At 40.7% G+C, this 19,496-nt stretch overlaps 1 protein-coding gene across 2 annotated transcripts; it reads left to right on the top strand.

Annotated features, from left to right (window-relative positions):
* The first annotated feature begins 4,047 nt into the window (after positions 1–4,047).
* On the top strand, positions 4,048–17,647 carry LOC148029714 (uncharacterized). 2 transcript variants are annotated; one of them, XM_087686021.1, is made up of 11 exons: positions 4,048–4,738; positions 4,948–4,981; positions 6,041–6,123; positions 7,332–7,391; positions 15,652–15,762; positions 15,842–15,922; positions 16,005–16,082; positions 16,187–16,733; positions 16,834–16,919; positions 16,993–17,023; positions 17,108–17,647. In XM_087686021.1, the coding sequence occupies exons 1-11, from the start codon at positions 4,364–4,366 to the stop codon at positions 17,272–17,274; spliced, it is 1,653 nt and encodes a 550-aa protein (XP_087542147.1). In that variant the 5' UTR covers positions 4,048–4,363; the 3' UTR covers positions 17,275–17,647. The 2 variants fall into 2 exon arrangements, with proteins under 2 accessions (XP_087542147.1, XP_087542146.1); XM_087686020.1 differs by having other exon boundaries at positions 16,187–16,751.
* Positions 17,648–19,496: the final 1,849 nt, after the last annotated feature.

Below are 19,496 nucleotides of genomic sequence, written 5' to 3'. Positions count from 1 at the left end.
CTAGTACACAGGCCTCGAGATCCCATCTCAAGTCACGTCGGTCTCTTGTATTGGATCCGGAGGCAAGGGATTTACGGCCAGAGCCTCCCCTAGTACCCAAGCATCCTCCCGCTCCAAGAAATACCCACGGAGAGACCTCTCGTGACGGGTTAGGTCCATATACCCGACGTGGCTAACAACCCCCTTAGATAAGGCTACGCAGACAGTCGGAGGTAATTGTTCTTGCCTCTCCCTCTAGGCTTTCAACCTGAAGCATTTAAGTGTTTCCCTTGAATTAGTTCCTTGAGAAAAGAAACCAAATACTGTATCTAAGTACAAGCACGAACATTTCAGAGGTCATATGCATGACCGACTGCTAACGTGTGAGTCCTTTTTCCTAGATGCCCAGCACCCAATCTTGGGTCTTTCTGCGACTTGGCGAAATCCCAATAATTTCAACAAGAGCAAATGGTCTTGGTAAGTTGACTTACACTTTCTTAGGGTATCCTAGTCCCTAATTGAAGCACTAGTGGATTAGTCAAGGCAATGGATATGCCCTATTCACAACCCAACCAAGGGTCTTATAATCTCTAATTCTAGCCAAGCTTAGTTAACACACATGGCAACACATGATTCCTCATTTAAACTTTCAAGATGCAGTTTAGATGCATGCGATTCTTCCAATTCTCTTAGGGTGGTTTTATGCAGGATTTCCCAACCATCATGCACGTTGTGCCTTTAGTATAGTTGTCCCCTAAGCAGCTTTTATCTCCCTTTATTCCTAGCAATGAGTACTTATTTCCAATGCACCGGATCACATGTGACTTGCGTCCATGGAAGTCTAGAGTTTTATTTCCCAATGATGCGAGTGTAACTTATGAACAGAAGTTAACATTTCATGTGTTTCTTTTAAACATGATCGCAAAACGTGAAATCTAAATGACTATTCATGCACTGAACTGGTTAAAAAGATAGCTATCATTTTATGTGAAATAAGGCGATAACCCTATCATTTTATGTGTGTAAAAGTTATCATTTTATGTGAGGTAAGGTGATAATCTTATCATTTTAGACGAGTAAACTTATGCGAGTTCAACCCTACCGTTGCATGCAACTTAGTATAAACAAAATCTTATATACGACATTATCCCCTCCACGAGAACTAAGTCCTAAATTAATTTTTTTAATTGCTTGGAACTTGGGCTTGATTCGTGTGTGTTGCGTTGGTCGTTTCGCTCGTCCCTCCAGCATTTCCGGTGGCTTGGGCGCCTATACTTCCCACGACTTTCTTCTTGGGAGCCATTCGCCTCACGAAGATTGGGCAGTTCGGTCCTTGACGGGTTTCGGGTAGATATGTTTGGTTTGAGAAAAACCCACTGAATGGGGTTCGTTGTCGAGGGAGTGGTTCGGTTGGCTCGTTCTGCTCCTTCCTCTTTTCCTTCCTCTACCACTTCTCACCTCTCTTCCTTCACCTCTTCTTCTTCTTTCTCTACCTCTCCTTCTTGTTCCTCTTCCTCTCCCCTTTCCCTTCTTCTTCTCCTCCCCTCCTTCTTGCTCTTCTACCTCCTTTTCTTTCTCTACCCTCTTCTCTTTTCCTCTTCTTTTTCTTCCCTCCTTCTACTTCTCTCCTCCTTCTACCTCTTGTCCTCTCCTTCCTCTACTTCTTATCCTCTCCTTCCTTTACTTCTTACCCTCTCCTCCCTCTTCTCTCTCCTTACTTCTTCTCCTTCTCTTCTTCCTCTCCCTCCTTGCTCTTCCACCTCCTCCTTCTTTTCTCACTCTTTCTTCCACTCCTTCCTCTCACCTTCTTCTCTTTATCCTCCTCCTCCTCTTCTCTCTCTCTCACCTTCTTTCTCTTCTCCCACCCTTTTCTTCTTATCCTCTCCTTCTCCTTCTTTCTCTCTCTCTCCTCCCTTCTCTTACTCCTTTTCACCTCCTCCTTTTCCTTCTCTCTCTCTCCTCCCTTCACTTCTCTTACTCCTTTTTTTCACCTCCTTCTTCTTCTCTCCCTCTTCCCTTCTCTCTCTCACCTTCTTTCTCTTCTCTTCTCTCTCTCTCTCCTCCCTTCTTATCCTCTCCCTCTACCCTTTTTCCCTTCATGGCCCAAACAAGAGGCCGTTTAACTTTTTTGAGGGCTCAGGTGGACGTTATTTGGAGGGCTCGGGTGGTCGTTATTTGGAGGGCCCAGGGGAGGGACCTGTGATGCACGTCAACCAAGGGGTGACCTGTTTGGGAGGGCCGCAACACCTCCGCAAGGAGAGGGGGAGAATAGTCATTGGGAAATCAGAGGGTAAGGAAGGATGGGATCCTTCGGCCAATCCGATGCGGCCTTATCAGGCCAACGCCCGAGCTTGAAAGTCCTCGAGTCTAGCCTCTACGAGATTGAGGGTTGTCGTAGAAATGCGGGCCCGAAAGGGTTGTCCTCTCGACGCAGAGAGAAAAATGATGATATACTCCTGCTGCGGCTGAGACCACATGGTGGGTGGAAACCTCCACTCTGTCGGGAGCAGCTGGCTACAACACAGTTATGCATCCATGGATATTCTATACAAAAAAAAGAGGGGTTTGTGCAGTAGGATGGCGGCCGGGTGATGACAACGACGTACCCTTCTCCTCCTCGGGAGGGAAGAATCCCCTACCAAACCACCACTCCCACTCCCTCTCTCCTTCCCCGACTGCTGTCGGCCGGGGAGAGAGGGGAAATGAGAGAGAGAGAGAGAGAGAGAGAGAGAGAGAGAGAGAGAGAGAGAGAGAGAGAGAGAGAGAGAGAGAGAGAGAGAGAGAGAGAGAGAGAGAGAGAGAGAGAGAGAGAGAGAGAGAGAGAGAGAGAGAGAGAGAGAGAGAGAGAGAGAGAGAGAGAGAGAGAGAGAGAGAGAGAGAGAGAGAGAGAGAGAGAGAGAGAGAGAACTAAATGCTGAATACAAAAGGCAGAATATGTACAAGGTTGTGAGTATTCAATCAATTGGAGACCTCTTAACTTGCATAAAACAATGAAACAATGTACATAAGATTGGGGGAAGCTTGCCCTAAGTAGGTAGAAAGAACATGAAAAATAATAATGCAGTTGGTTGCATCAATTTTAGTATGTAGTCAATCAGGTAGTTTGACTAGCCTACCATGTGGTAATCATGGGCCCACATTGCCAAATGGCTAGCACGTTGCCATGTGTACGCTTGTTGCACATTATGTGTTTGCCGACACTATCGTGCATGTTGCTCAAACCATGCACCCTAGTGTCCACTCTATTGCCCATGTCCATCCTTGCTCGAGTTTTTGTCTTGGAGGTATCCAATCCTCGAAGACATGCTCTATGTGTGTGAACCAACTCTTGATTGCCAAGCTCCCCCTTGTGAGAAGCCAACTAAAATAGGATGCTCTTCTTGGGTGCTCGCTATCCCATAAGCATTATGAGAAGGACTACTAACTTGGAATGTGTGTGTGTGTATATATATATATATATATATCTCTCTCTCTCTCTCTCTCTCTCCAAAAGTGCATTTGACATCCCTGTAATGACATCCAAGTGTGGAGGGAGTATTCTAGCATATGGGTTCCTTTTTGTTTAGGCATACCATGTAATTGACCTTTAGACATAAGCCATGCCTTGTTAGATATGGGCTCTTTCTTTATGTCCCCTTAATCCCAAACTTGATCCGCCGTATGTGAGATTTTTTGACTTTGCAAAGGCTACAAGAGAGGCTCAATTAGGTACTCGCCAGGCACACAATATTGCATGGAGCACATTGTTTGTTATGCATGAAGCACATAATTGGTTTAAAAAAAAAAGCAAAAGGAAACAATAACATGATAGGAGGGTCTCTTCCCTTTCCTCACAAAATTGCGAAGCGAGCGAAGCTACATGCCTCACAAGCTTTGCAATGATGCTAACTGTGCAAAGTGCGATTAGTGGGCATGGTACCAAGAAGTTGTTGAAATTTGAATGAAAGTGACGAAACGAAGGGGGGAAGGGAATTGAAAGGGATTGCAAAAGCGTTTAGGGAGAGGTTTTGAGGTCCGGAAACCGATTGTCATTGTTGACTAGGCGTAGTACCCCCCCCCCCCCTCCTCCAAAAAAACACAAAGAACCACAAAGCTTCAAACAACGTTAATTTGAGAGGGAGTGTCTAGCTTCTACTGGCTCGCACAGCACGGGCGAGTGCGGATCGAGCTATGGCGGATTCCTGGAATACACATTGCCTAGGCGAGTTTTCCATCACTGTGACTCCACGTCGAAGCGCAAGCTTTTCACGCTAGGGTTTCCGTGGCCAGAAATTGCAGTGTCTGTACAGGAATTGAAGCTCTCCTTCACGCTAGGGTTTCCGTAGCAAAAATTCTAGTAGCCAGACGCTCTCTTGTAGTGCCTGGTTACTGCGCGGTCCTCACTATGGAAGAAAACGGAGAAGAGAGCCATGGAATGCACGCAGAGGACAGTATACAAGAAGAGGTGGAGGACAAATCCGAAGCTGAAGATGTTAATGGTGCAGAGGAAGGAAAAACCTCTGGAGCTCATGACTCTGTTGAGAAGGAAGACAGGAGTCCTGTAAAGGAGCATAAGTCAGCAGGGCGAGGTAGAGGAAGGGGCAAGAAGGCCGGCGCAGATGGCAGAGCCGAGGGGAAGACTGAAACAAAGGGCAGGAAGCGGGAAAGGAAAGAGCCTGCCTCTCCGGTCATTGACAGGCCTTCACGAGAGAGGAAGTCTATTGAGCGATTTGCTGCATCAGTAGAGAAAGAGAAAGTGAAGGAATTTAAGATAGAGAAGGTATAGGAAATTTCTCTACTGCTATCATTTTCATGTTATGAGGTTGTCTTCTTTTGTCTGTGCAAGGCTCATACTGTTCAGGGTTTGAATGCTGCCTACTGGTTATTAGCGTGTAATCTACAATTGTGCCGTAATGTTCCACATATTTATGACTCTCTAGTGTATTGTGCGGTTCTCATGTAATTTTTACGTGGGATGGTGGGATGCAGGGTGCTGGTACACATCTGAAGGACATTCCTAATGGTAAGTTATTTATCTTCAAAGATTGAAAGTGTCCACCTGGTTAGATGTGTTGATAAGCATGCACTAGATTGCACTGATTAGGGTCCACTTCAGTCCATTTAACGAACAATGTTGTGGCTATTATAAATTATCCCAGGGTAGCTGTAACAGTTTTGGGCATGGTTCTGTGAACCTCAGCCCTTACCCTGCAAAAATGGGCATGCAGGCTCAATGGAAGGCATTGATGTTGGATCAAATTTTTTTAGCAAAAACCTGTCCAAAGCAGTGAGTGTCTGTTGTTAGAGGTCCATTATTGCACAGGGGTTTTCAATCATAATATGACTTTATCACACTCACTAGGTTGTTGATTATTATGTGATGCAGAAATAGAAGGCTCAGACCACTTCAAGTGAAAATTCCATTTATGTTCCAACATTGCACAGGCATATTCAATCATGATTTGAGTTCTTGTTATCGTTACCACTAGATAGTGGATTATCGTGCTACTCAGTAATAGAAGGCTTAGACCACTGCAGATGAAAATTTTGCTTATGTAAATCATTTTCACTTTTTCATGCTAGTGAATAGGGCCCACTGAGTCCCCTATTCCACTAAGGCTATGAAACATCAAGTGTTCAATGCATTTCAAGCAAAAATCAACTACCAAGCCCCTTCTAATCTGCATCCATCCATGACAAATTTGGCGATGTGTAATTTTCTAGAGTGTTTGCAACCAGTTGCCGATAATGGTTGGTGCAGAAGGTAAATCAAGCACCAGGCCTACCTACCTGAATAGAATATTTGTTGCTTTTGCATCAGTAGACCTCAATTTTCCTTTCCAGGTAAAATATTTTGGCAAGGCTAAACTGTAGGTAGTTTTTGAGAAGAAATTTCAAAACATACAGAGCTCAACATCTCTACTGTACTATCTTAAATGTATGCCATGGTCTCTAGTTTCTATGGTTTACTTTCCTAAATGTTTGGATTATACTTTGGAAGGTGTTCTTAAAAGTTATTTGGAGTCTACTTAAAGGTCTCATCCAATCTTTTGAGACTTAGAAGTGATATCCATATGTGCAGTTGTGTTCAAGCTTTCCAAACGCAAAGGAGGTGACGAGGCTGTCCAGTTGCTACACAAGCTGATGTATGGAAAACGAATAAAGGTAAAATTCAGATAATGGGGTTAACTCTTTTGATTGGTTGTTTATCATGTTCTTTGCATATGGGAAAACATAGGCATGTGCTGCATAGCACGAAAATTATCTACAATGTTAAGAGTAAACAAAGTGAGAACTAGTTGGTGTTTGCATTTATTTCCCATCCATCTGCAAGCTGTTTTGGTTGATGGTAATGTTAATCAAAGGTGAAGACTTGTGGATGTAATAGAACTTATTCACAATGTTTACCAATACATTGTGTTAGGTTTCTATTCATATGGCAGTTGGACATGCACAATTGGTGAAGGCATGTGGGTTGGAGCATTCCAAACTATATTTTGTTCATTGCCTAATGCATTTATTCCATAGTTGTATGGGAACAAGAATGGCTAGGAATTGCCATTCCATGTGGGTATATAGTCTTTGACATGCAACGGGAAAGGGAATGGGGACCCAAAAAATGACCATTCCGTGGGACTATGTCTTGTTCTCTGTCCAAATCGTGAGCTTCTTGATTTACAAGGTGCAAGCTAGTAGGCTAAATGTAGACATGTTTTGGTACCCTATGAGGTGGAAGGGCTAAGTGCTATTGCTTGATTAAATACATTGCGTTAGGTTTCTATTCATAATACATATGGCAGTTGGACATACACAATTGGTGAAGGCATGTGGGTTGGAGCATCCCAAACTATATTTTGTTCATTGCTTAATGAAATTATTTCATAGTTACATGGAATAGGAAATGGGAACAAGGATGGGTAGGAATTGCCATTCCATGTGACTATATAGTTTGACATGCAATAGGCATGAAACGGGAAAGGGAATGTGGACCCAAAAAATGGCCATCCCATGTCACTATGATTTATTCTCCGTCCTAATTGTGAGCTTCATGATTTACAACGCACAAGCTAGTAGGCTAAATGTAGACATTTTTTGATACCCTATGAAGTGGAAGGGCTTAAACTACGTGCACGCTACTAAAAATTTGCCGATGTATGTTAGGGTTTAGCTCACATGCAAGGTTGCAAAGCTCTTATAACTTTGAATTGTATGGGTTTTTTAAAGATACTTGAGAATTGAAAGAAAATTGTTTTAAGCTTCCAATTGTGTTTGGTGCATATTTAAGAAAGCTTAAGATTCCTACAATATATCCAAATATAGCTCAAGATTACTAAAATATGCCCAAATGACGTGGAGACTTTGTTTTTGTGTAGGCTCATAATGCCAAAGCCAACATTTTACAATTTTCAGGATTTGTTTGGAGCACCAGTGAGGTATGTCTTTACATCTTTATTACTTTTGGAGTGATGGTTTGTGGTTTAATTTAGTTTTTGTGATAAAGGTTTTCTAGCTTATAGTAAAATTTAGAGAGAGCTTTGAGTGTGGGGATAAAAAGTAGTGCATAAGGTTGCTATAGAGAATGACTGAAACTTTAATACAAAAGCTTATCTACCATTATGAACTATTACTTGTTGTTAGTAGGCAATATAGCCCTCTATAGTAAAGTTGTCTAATTTAGAGGACCTTGTGAACAACATGTCGAAAGATGAGTAGACGGTCACTTGTTTAAACCTTTGGCTAAGATGTGGACCCTCCATAACTAAGACATTGAGTAGGATATACTTAAGAAAGAATATATTCATGCATATGTGCTTAGTGTGAAAGTTTCTCATTTTGCAAAATGCTACAGGGGTTGAATTTTCGAGTGGGAATATGGAGGAATGTGTGTTAAACTTCGATGATGTGATTTAATCAATAAATTTTGAATTTGGTTGAACACATCTAAACTTACACAATTGAGTGGTTAACATCTTGGTTGACTTGATGCCATCAAAATGTTATGGTTTTTGCATTAATCCTTAATGTTTATTTCTTCATAAGCATCATTGTGCGAAGTTTTTGAATGCCTTGGCTTGTTGTCTCAAGCTATATAGATTGAAGCTAAGGTTTATGCACGAGAGTTATTTACTTTGTGCTAAGAACCAACTTGGTATTACAAATAATTAATGAAAAAGTGTAGGGTTGAGAATAGTGCATGGGCTTTGTAAGTATACCCTTTGAGAGCTTATACATTTGAGTAGCTTGTTCAAAGATGAGTTGGCAAAAGCTTTATGTAATTCAATAAGTCTAATGATACACAAGTCTAATGATAAAACATTGAATTACATAAAGTTTTGTTCAAAGATGAGTTGTCAAAGATGAACTTACATTGAATTACATAAACTTGATAAAAAAAACCATAAATCATTAAATGATCATTGATAGAACACATGTTTAAAGTTGAAATAGCCATCTCATTACAAAATAAGATGGATATATGAGGGTGGTCACATGTGTTGCCTGCAATATGCGATACAACTAGAGTCTAGGATATACATGAATGATGGATCATAGGGGCATGTGATACAATGATAGTAGATACAAAAAAGCGAGAGATCTATGAATCTATGATGAGGGATCACTATCATCATCATCAGAATCATTTGAATGCACATGAAGAGAGTTTGAAGCTAACTCCTTGGCATTGGATGATGAGACACTCTTATACCCATCCTCATTGATGAGGTTACTGCCATCATCAAATGATGGCTCCCTAGGTGTTGGTTGTGTAGACAAAGGGGGGGGGGGGATGTTATCATGAGGCATGAGATACAAGCTATTGGAGCCTTGCCTTATATATGTTTGTAAGGCACTTGAACCACCCCTTCTTCGTGTCGGAGGGTATTGAACGGCTGTGTCATTGCTACCGTCTACTTGAACTCATCGTCCACGAGTATGTTGATTACGAGCGTCATGAGTATCAACTATTATAAGCTCTCTATAGAGCTCTGCAAAGATCATGTCCTCATCCACCTCTTGATATCATAGAGATAGGGAACGCTCATTCCGGTACTTAGGAATGAATTAATGCTTTTCGAGAGGTTTGAGCCTAGGAAATGCTGGCAGAACATTCCAATTCGTTCCTTGCCCCATTCTACCCTGTTCATTGGGCTTTCCCTGTTTGGAATAGCCATTCCAACAATGGGGCATTAATAAAATTGTCATTTCTATCCACCTCGACTCCCATCTTGACTCTCGTCATGCCTACATGTCGTGACTCTTCTCGACTGTCGCCTCGCAAGTCATGCCTCGATTGTCGCTTGCCCTACTCCTTGTCCGACTCTTGCTTGGACTCCTGCTTGCCTGGCTCAACTCTTGCCTACTTGGCTCAACTTCCGCTTGTGATCAGGTGAGGACTCTCTTGTGTGCACTTCAGATTCCAGAATCTGGATTAGTATTGACTCTTCACTCCTTTTGAGGCTTGCCCCAAATTTAGGGGTGATTAAAGATTCAATAGAAATTTGCAATTTTGCCCCAATTTAAAGCATCTATGATTCAGGTTGCAATCTCCCCCAAATTTGGGGCATTTTTGATTAGTTGTTGGCACTTGCTCCCAAATTTGGGGCTTTCTCAATAAGGATTGGGACTCAAATTTGGTTGCAATGCCCCCAAATTTGGGACATTGGGATCTCGGATTTGAAAGAGCCCCCAAATTTGGGGCATTTTGAATTAGTCATTGCCCCAAATTTGGAAGCTGAAAATGCGCCAAATTTTGGGGCATTTTCAGCAAGGGAATGCATGTCGGAATGTCCCAAATTTGTGGCATTTTCAATAAAAGGAATGCAAGTTGAAGTAGCACCAAAGTTTGGGCATTTTTAGTAAACATTATTGAAGTTTTGGCTGCAAATTTTTGCAACTTCATTGAACTTTGCTGATTATTTGTCACTTTTAAATAGATGGTAGCATTGATGCCTATGGGATCTTCATCATCCTTAGCAAGTACTTCGTCAACAATTGGAAGAAGTCAAAGCACTACTTGGTCATGGTAGGATGAGGTAGAGGTGTGTTTTTGCACCAATGTATCTATTGAGGACATGCAAGAGTTACTTGATCGCATAGCCACTTCTATGGGGAATTCACATGCCAAGAGCACGCCAAATATATTAGTAGATCCAACAACATGGACTCCAAGGCCAGTAAGGCATGGTGCTTCATGCAGAAGACCACTAGGATTAGTGGCTACGCAACCTTCTCGTGGGCCATTAGTGGTGGTAGGTCGTGGTGTTAGAGAGAGTTCATTGCACACTTCATGGGAACCAAAGAAAAAAGAGAGAACAGATGCAACAGAGGCATGCTTTTTTTACCATGGCCATATTGCATTCAAATAAGCGAGGTCAATACGGTGACAAAAGATTGTTGAGTATGGACCCACATATAAGTCCCCTTCATCAGAAACTATCAGGACTACATTGCTTTAGAAGGAGAAAGCAGCCATAGAGATTGCAACAACAAATATTCGCAATCAATGGGCAAGAAATGGAGTGACATTGATAGCAAATGGATGGAGTGACACACGCCATAGGTCCATAGATGGTGGTGTCGTATATTTTTGTTGGGTTGTATACTTCATTGGTAGTTATGATACTTCAGAGATTGAAAAGAGTGTAGATGTATAGGCATCCAAGTGGTGCAAGCTAGTGCGGGTTGTTGGGGCAGAAAATGTAGTGCAGCTTGTGGCAAATGGTGAACCTATAAACAAGGCAGCAGGAAACATTTTAATGGCAATGTATCCACATATCACCTTTAGTCCATGTATGGCTCATTGCTTGAATAACTTGTTGAAGGATATCGAGGACTTGCCATGGATTGCATCTCTTGTTGCGAAAGGCAACAAGGTTGTCACATTTATATAAAATCATCAATACTTGCATGCTGAGTTTTGCAAGAGAAGTGACAAAGAACTTCTTAAATACTCGGATACAAGATTTGCATATAACTTTCTTATGCTTGGTCGATTGCACTATAGCAAAGGTGCAATTAGGAAGCTATTTGCTAGTGATGAGTATGAAAATTGGATTGGGGTTGCCATTGCTATTACCGTGTTATGTAATGTATGTCTTTGATAGAGATATATGAGATGAGGTGAATCACATCAACCAAATGGTTGATCCTACCATGCACATATCGAGGCTTGCAGATGGCATGGGTCCATGCATTCGGAAGATCTATGAAGGTATGGGTGGCATGATTGAGAAGTTGGAGAGTTTGGAACCAAATGAAGAACAGATTGAGCATATCAATGAGTATGCATCAACAGATGGAATGAGTATGATTCTCCTATGCATGCTGCAGCATATGTGCTTGATTTTGAGTTTCAAGGAAAGATGCAAGAAAGAGATCTTGAGATGGTCAAGGCTTGGAACATATTGCTTGCAAGGCTTTATCCTAGCCGTGAAATGCAATGCAAAATTAAAATTCAGCTCTTTGTGCATCGGCAAACGTTAGGGATGTTTGGTACAGAGGATGCGCTAGAGGACAGGATAAATATTGGGGTTGCTTTATGGTGGGAAGACTACGGGGCAGAAGCTCCAGAGTTGCAGAGTTTGGCTATTTGTATTCTTAACCAAACGATTAGCTCTTCTTGTTTAGAGTAACTATGGAGCTCATTCAATCATATTCACTCAAAGAAGAGAAATTGTCTTGGTACAATGAAGACAAATGACCTAGTTTATGTGAGCTCCAATCTTCGCTTGCTAGCTCATACATCAGTTGCAAAGGTTGATTCTTTTATACGTTGGAAAAAAGATGATGACGATGACGGTGATGGTGATGGTGATGGCCTAGATGCTGTTTAGCAAAATGAGCATTTAGGCATAGTGGCGCCACCTCCCATGAATGAGAGCACTTAGCGGGTAGCCTTATGAAACTTTAGAGTATTGACTTGGAAATTGGAGCTCTTTTAACTTGGATCTTTAAACTTTAAAGTTTAGTGCATATTTTGTATTTGTAATGCACACTTGTTGGATTTATGTATCATTGTTGATTACAATGTTGAATGGACAATCCATTGCTGATTACAATGCTTTGAATCTTTATTATTGTTGAAACTTGATTATTATGTCTCCAATTTTACAAATTATGGTTGATCTCTCTAGATTTTAAGACTTAAAAGTGTCGATTCTCTTTCTCTCTCCCTCCCCCCCCATATATATATATATATATATATATAGAGTGTGTGTGTGTGTGTGTGTTCATTCTCGTTCCTCGTTGTTGGTAACTATGCTTAATGTATACTCCAAAGAGTCACCCACCAACTTGAATGTATCAACATTCACCTACATAATGCACATAAGATTGTAAGTGCTTAAGTTTAAATTGTAAAGTATAAACTTTAAAGTTTAAAACAAAAAGTTTTCAATTTATGGTTAAGTGTTTACTTGCTTTGGACTACCCATGCTCATCATAGCCCTCATCATGCGTAAGTTAGTGTGGCAATAGACTAGTTGCTCTAATTGATATGTGCTAAGCTGATTGTGAATCTTCGTGTGAATGGGAGAGTAGGCACTCTAGTTTCTCTCACATGCACTTGAAGAGGACTCTCATGGCTAAAGGTTGAAGCACGTATCCAAAGTTTTGCCACCAAAATAGAGGCTTCACAAGTGACTCTCTCCTCCAATAAGTAGGAGAAGCAAAAGCCACATCCTTCTCTAATCTGCATAGTATCCTAGCTTCTCCAACATTGCATTGTGATCATTCATAGGGGCTACACGTGACACAAGTCAAATAAGTAAGCTGGTCCGAATAGAGTGCTCTATCATCCATGAACACCGGCGACTTGTAGGCCGGATGTACCAATTTGCAAAACCATGGATGAGCTTGTGCATCCATGTCCATCTCCTCTTTGTTATCTCTAAAACATATGCATGTTGTGTCTATGTGATCACTATGCAAGCATGTGCCTTCACCAATGTTGCTTTAAATAAGTGAACAAGAAGGTCCCTGGTGGACCTCTCGCAATCACTCATATGTAATACCCTGCAAAAGGGAGTCATGACAATGACAATGGCATGGAATTTTTACCCAAATTGTTCATTGAGGCACAAGTGCTACATGGCTTTGGTCTCCTTTGTCTATCCATAGAGTGGACACCATTGTCTTTGCAAGGTGATTAAAGCGCATCTCATAAAGCCGCAAAGCGAGTTGAAGAAGGCTTTTGTAACTTTAGTGTGCTATGCTCGCAACACATTGCAAGCAACTTTACCTTTACTGTGAAGAGGGTGACAACTATTGTGGCTTTGTGAACCACCCTCTTCACCCACTTGGGCTTCCCAATGTCTTCCATGAGTAAGTCCAAACAATGACTTGCATATGTAGTCCACACAATTGTGGGAAACTTTGCCTAAGGCAAATGGCGTGTGCATTGACAATTTGTGCATTGTCGGTAACAACTTGCACCACATTTGAGGGGTGCACCTATAACCACAAATTACAACTCTCACACACACACACACACACACACACACACACACACACAGATGACTTTTATGAAAAAAAAAGAGAGAGAGTTGAGACTTGAAAGATTTAACTTTCAAGAATCAAGAGAGATTGAAGTTTGGGGGGAAGAGAGAATTGAGAGAGATATTACAGAGAATAGGGAGATAGATAATTATGAATAATGAAATGAAAATTAAAAGACAATGTATACCTCAATGATAGCTTGTCAAATGTGGTGATTGATGAAGGTGCATGTCGTTTTCCTCCCCCTCTTGCAAGTGTCTATGGCCCGCAAAAAGTTAATGCTGAGTGGACATGAGACAAGCATGTTGATAATACCCTATTTGTTACGATCACTCTATTTGTCGATGAGGATGGAGCAACCATATTTTATCCGTGCACCTTGAATGGGATCAAGGGCTCTATCAATCCTCTTCTCCTTTTCATTAATCTTTTTTGTCCTCATGTAGCAAAAAGGTTTGTAGTGCCGAATTGTATGTGATTGGTGATGGAAGAAAGTGCCAAAGTGCGCTTGGTCCAAGCATCTCTCCTCATTATCTTTGAACTGTCATTGTATGCTTTCCCATCTCCTATGGAGAGTATGGACAATCTCTGTCCAAATATGGGGAGAGTCTATGTAGTGGTGATGTTCAATTGATCCATAGCATGGCTACATTTGGCAGTCCATATGTACCAAGCAATAGTGCTAGCTATAAGCATCGATTTGTGATAATGCCCTTAAGTCCACACTAATTTTTGGCATGGCAAGCCTGCTCAAAAGCTGCATTGAGATGAGGTAAGCACCTGTTCATAACCCATGCATTTGGGCCTCTATCTATGGCCTGTGCATCTGTCCCCCATTGTCAACATTTTCATGTCTCCTTTAGCTCCTTGCATCTAACATAAAGAATAGGGTCTTTGCCGTAACCAAGCCAAGTATTAACTGGTAAACTCATGTAACCACAGAAAACATAAAATCTTGTAGATCTAAAACTATCTTCCAATCTTCTCCAAAAGTTAGCAAGAAAAGGTAGCCAGATATCTTGTGCAGCCCAATGTTGGGTTGCTGCTGGCATCACTTTGATCGTACTTATTTGGGTCAAAACTAGTGGGACTAGCCTTCAACTAATGTTTTGGTTGCCAGCTCTTAGGTCTTCTTGCCCATGCTTTGGTGAGTACAAGTAGCATCATAAGAAATACATAATGTTCTGATTGAGTTTGAAGCAGTTTTATGAACTTTATGAGGAACCTCTTGATATCTTGATTTAAGTTTGATTTTATTGAGCTTAGAAGAACTCTGTCCAAGAGGTCATTTACAACATTATTGACAATGATTACATCCAGGGCATGGCAAATGTATGACTTTGGAGTAACAATATAGGTGCACTGAAAGGTGAGGTACTAGGTGAAACTACTTTACATGGGTGAAACTACTTTACATGTTGATACTAGCTAAACTGACTACAACAAGCAGGTTCACTGCCCTCCATCCGTTGTCCATTGTACCTCAGTTCATATGTCCACCTATACATGCACTAACAGTGGTGCAGTTTTTTTCTAGAGTGAGCTTCTCATGTATGTTGGTTGGCATTTTAGATGTCTTATTTTCTTCAGTCTATAATGATGTTATCATTTCCCCAATATAATGGCTTTTCTTTAGCCCTTAATGATGTCATCATTTCCCAAATATATTGGCATGCCTCTGTGCTAGCGTTGCATGTAGTGGTGAGCATAGAATGCTGGAAGTAGCAATGTTTACTCCATTATGACATGAAATTCAAGTTTTGATTGCTCATGAATCTCCCAATCCAAAGTTCTCCGGGAAGTATCTAAATAAACAGTTTTTGATTGTGTGCTGTAATGCTCTTTAAGAGACCTTTTGATACTGATCTCTCCGAGAAAAAAGAACATCGAATTGGGTCAAAAACAAAGCAAAAAATGTCTAACCAACAGGTCCTGAGCCCAATCAGGCATGGAACTTGGGGCCTAACTAGAGAGTAGTGCGGTTCAGTGCTAAATCCCTTCTCTGAGCTTTGGATTTGAAGCTAGACATTATTGCAGAATTTTAAACTCATGATTATTAAGCTGACATTTTTGGCAGACATGTTTTGTTAATCTTTCTTGTTTCTTCCTGATTGAGGTGAACTGATGCTATTCTTTATTGAGGACAAAGCATTTCTAGCATTTTCAACTTAGAATCTTATTTCTGGGCTTGTGCAGGAAAAGGAGAAGGCTAAAGTCAGGGAACGACTTGAAAAATGTGTAAAAGAGAGCCTTATGCAAATAAGTGATATTTTGGATTTAGGTGTTCCTAAAACATCAACCAAAAAGGTTTGTAGTTAATTTATCCAGTGAGTTGGTGTGGCTGCTTGTGATAATCAGGTTCTTGAGATACTTACTTTTACTACAGGAAGACCTGGTTGTAAAATTGTTTGAGTTTTTGGAATTGCCTCACAAGACAACTGATAAGCTCCTTGAGGAAGGAGGCCAGGTATTACTTGCTCTGAAGTTTTTGCACTAGTTTTTCAGTTTTGATACTTGTACTATGCTTTGAATAGAGTTTGTCACAACAGAAGTCCAAATCTAGTAAGCGAAAGAGAACACCCACTAAAGGTGCAAAAAAGAAAGCTTCTGTTCAAACGCCCCGCAAGGTTGGTAATGAATTGTAATTATTAGTTGTTGGTGCTGTGAATGATGAGGTTATTGCATAAAACTTGGGTTAAGCTGATTTGGAAATCTACTATGTGATTTCTAGAGGCAAAAAAGTGAGGGAGGGAAGCTTTTCAAAGAGTCTACAAGTCCTGTGGAAGAGGAGGAAGAAGATGAACACGAGGCAGAGGTTGAAGAGGAATCTGAAGAGGAAATGCCCACAAAAAAACAGACTGTTAAAAAGAAAGATGATGTTGCCAAAAAAGATAAGAGCCCTAAGAAGGGGAGAAAGACAACCAAGAAAGAATATGAGGAAGCAGTGGATGTGCAAGATGATGAGGAATCAGAACCAGAGGTGGTGAAATCAAAGCCATCTAGTCGAGCTTCTAAGAAGGAAGCCTCTAAAGCTTCAGCACAAAGCTCCAGCAAACAAGAAAAGAAAGCAGCCAGTAAAGAAGAAAAGAGAAGCACTAGCAAAGATGAAAAGAAAAGCTCCAGCAAAGATGAAAGGAAAGTTGAAGAAAAGAAAGTTCCCAGCAGAGATGAAAAACAAAGTGAGAGTGGTTCTCGTGTGTTCTCCAGGAAGAAGAAAAAAGAGGATGAAGAGACAGATACTCCCAAGACTGAGAAACCAAAGAAAGGGAAGGGAAGTGGTCAGTCAAATGCTAAAGGTTGTTTCGATTGATTTCAGTCTTACTGTTCTGCTAATATCCAAATTTTGTGGTTTTGAACTCCCTTGTTTCTTCCTGGCAGAAGAGAGCAAGCCCTCACTGACCCTATCTGATGAGGAGTTACGTGCTGCAATTTGTGAAATTCTGCCTCAAGCAGATTTTAGCACGGTTAGTTTTTTATCATCCATTAAAATTGACTTTGTTTCACATCAACATTTGCTGACTGTACTCTTTCATGCAGGTAACATTCACAGATGTTATCAAACAACTTGGTATGTTGGTTACCCAAAACAGCTCATGTATATTTTGAGGCTCTTTAAATTTTTTCCTTACTGATTCTCCTGTCTTGATTGCAGCACTTAAGTTCGGTGTTGATCTTACTCAACACAAGGACCATGTAAGAGGACTAATCAAAGAAGAGATTAGCAAAATAGTTGAGGAAGATGATGGTGATGAAGACGACGAGAACAATGGGGATGATGACACAAGGCAGGATAAGGAGGAACCAGCTGATGAAGATTAAATACCAGCTCTTTCCCCAGTTGGGGTTAAGTTAATGCCATCATGGGCGCCTTGATATGATTGTTGTATACTGCATGTTAAAGCTTCTGTAACTGTTGTGGGAATGAGCACTACCTTTAGATTCGACTTCTGTGTAGGCTGTAAGTAGCATCAACAGTCATCAGTATGATGCCAAGGAAGGAAGTCACCATCTAACCTTTAAACACTTGACCAAGTTAGTGGAGTTAGTTTCTTAGCAAATGATTTGCCCCTTTTTTTAAATATGTAATTTAGCCAGTCAGAAGGTTGCAATCATTAGCAGTCTTCAAGATCTTAGAGATGTTTAGTCTCTTAACAGTGAATTTCATCTACAGAAGCCTTGTGAATTTTATTTACATCATGGTCTCCAGCAACATTTGATCTTTGCAGTTTTAGTGCAGTAAGGCTGTTTTTTTGGGGGGGGGAGGGGGCAAGGCTGTTTATGAATTTGATAAATCTATGCACGTGGATGGAGTAACACTTTTTAACTCATTATGAGGGCCAACAAAATATCGATAGATTATGTGGGAGGGTTGAGTTGGTGGATTTTCTTTCTTCACAACACACACACACACACACACACACACACACACACACACACACACACGTACATCTGTATCTTTACTATTTTCTCACATACATTTTTGTTATGCATCTAGATGAGGTACACGCAACCCATTTAACTTTTAAGAGACCTTTTAACATATCACTATATAGGTAATTAAAACATAGGTGGGACCCATCCAAGTTTAGAAGGATCACACACACGTACGTCTGTATCTTTACTATTTTCTCACATACATTTATGTTATGCATCTAGATGAGGTACACGCAACCCATTTAACTTTTAAGAGACCTTTTAACATATCACTATATAGGTAATTAAAACATAGGTGGGACCCATCCAAGTTTAGAAGGATTCCTTCAGGACTATCTGTGTCTAGTATGCCAGATACTGTGTAATAGGACTATCTGTGCTTGGTATGCCAACTACTGTGTAATACAAACAATCGCATGTGGTGATCCCTTGACCTTTGGACCATTGGCAGCAGCCAAGGCTTATCTTGTGCATGAAAACCCCTTTATTTCCCCTTAAAGTAGTCTGCTGGTCCATACAAGCAAATGCACCTTTTGGGCTCCATCTTAGCCTCAGATGCATCTGAAATACATTCCATTCAGATTTAAAGCTTTATAGATTAAAAATAGCATGATATTATAATGTCTCTCATGCCTAGTATTATATTCCAGATTGCATCCATTTGACAGCACTCTATTATGTTCGATGCTTGTAAGCTTGATTAGAACTAATCATCATTCCCAGTCTTGGAAATTGTGAGCCTAGTGCACATGTGATGTAACATGCCTTCTTTGGTTGATTGTGTCATTGTGAACGCATAAAATTAGCCATTCAGATGTGGTTGTAGGCTTAGTAAGACCATGCTTCAACAGCTTGTTGCACAATGTTGTTGCCCTTGGAGTTGATACCTTACTGAGGAAATGGGCCCATTGTAGTGTGCAAGAGCATTGCCCCTTTTTTGTTTCACTTGAAAGAGTGTTTGGAGTAACCTGCCTTGCTTGCTTGTGAATGCTGCTTCTGGATCTAAAGTGCTTTTAAATACTATTGGTATTCCACCACAAGTTAAGTGGTGGAATAAGACAAGCATGATGTTGCTCTATCACTTCTGACATTGAGGAGCTTAGAACTTGTAAAATACCTTAAAGGGATGAGGATAGGATTGTGACCATTTCATGATCCTTGTTGATTGGTTGGCCTTGAGGGGCAAATTTTTGGCTGGATGAAAACCCTTTTAACAAATCTACTTACATAGGAGAACTTAAAAATACATAAGGAAAACCTTAAACCTCATCTAGTAAACAAAAGCATTAGAGTTTTGTTGAATCATTGATATCAAATAACAATTGAAATTATTCAGTCCATTAGCACTAAATACATAAACTAGTTTTCCAAATATGTAGTTATATCCTCTTATCAATATGTTTTTTCAATAACAAACATAAGTAGCTTATTGAAAGAACTTTTCATGCTCTAGTTTTCTATTAACATGAATGATTGCAACGAAGTATTCCAATTGGAATGTTTTTCATGAATGGGGATTGATTACCTTTGCCTTTGGCAATTTCAAAACCAATAAGGTTCCCTTTGAGGTATTGAGGTATTCCAAGAGCATCCAAAAAGCCACTGCA

Source organism: Lygodium microphyllum, chromosome 10 (genome assembly GCF_053477565.2).
Source record: "Lygodium microphyllum isolate KBCC chromosome 10, Lygodium_microphyllum_v1.1.10, whole genome shotgun sequence".
NCBI classification, from domain to species: domain Eukaryota; kingdom Viridiplantae; phylum Streptophyta; class Polypodiopsida; order Schizaeales; family Lygodiaceae; genus Lygodium; species Lygodium microphyllum.
This window is presented reverse-complemented; position numbering and strand designations above follow the sequence as displayed.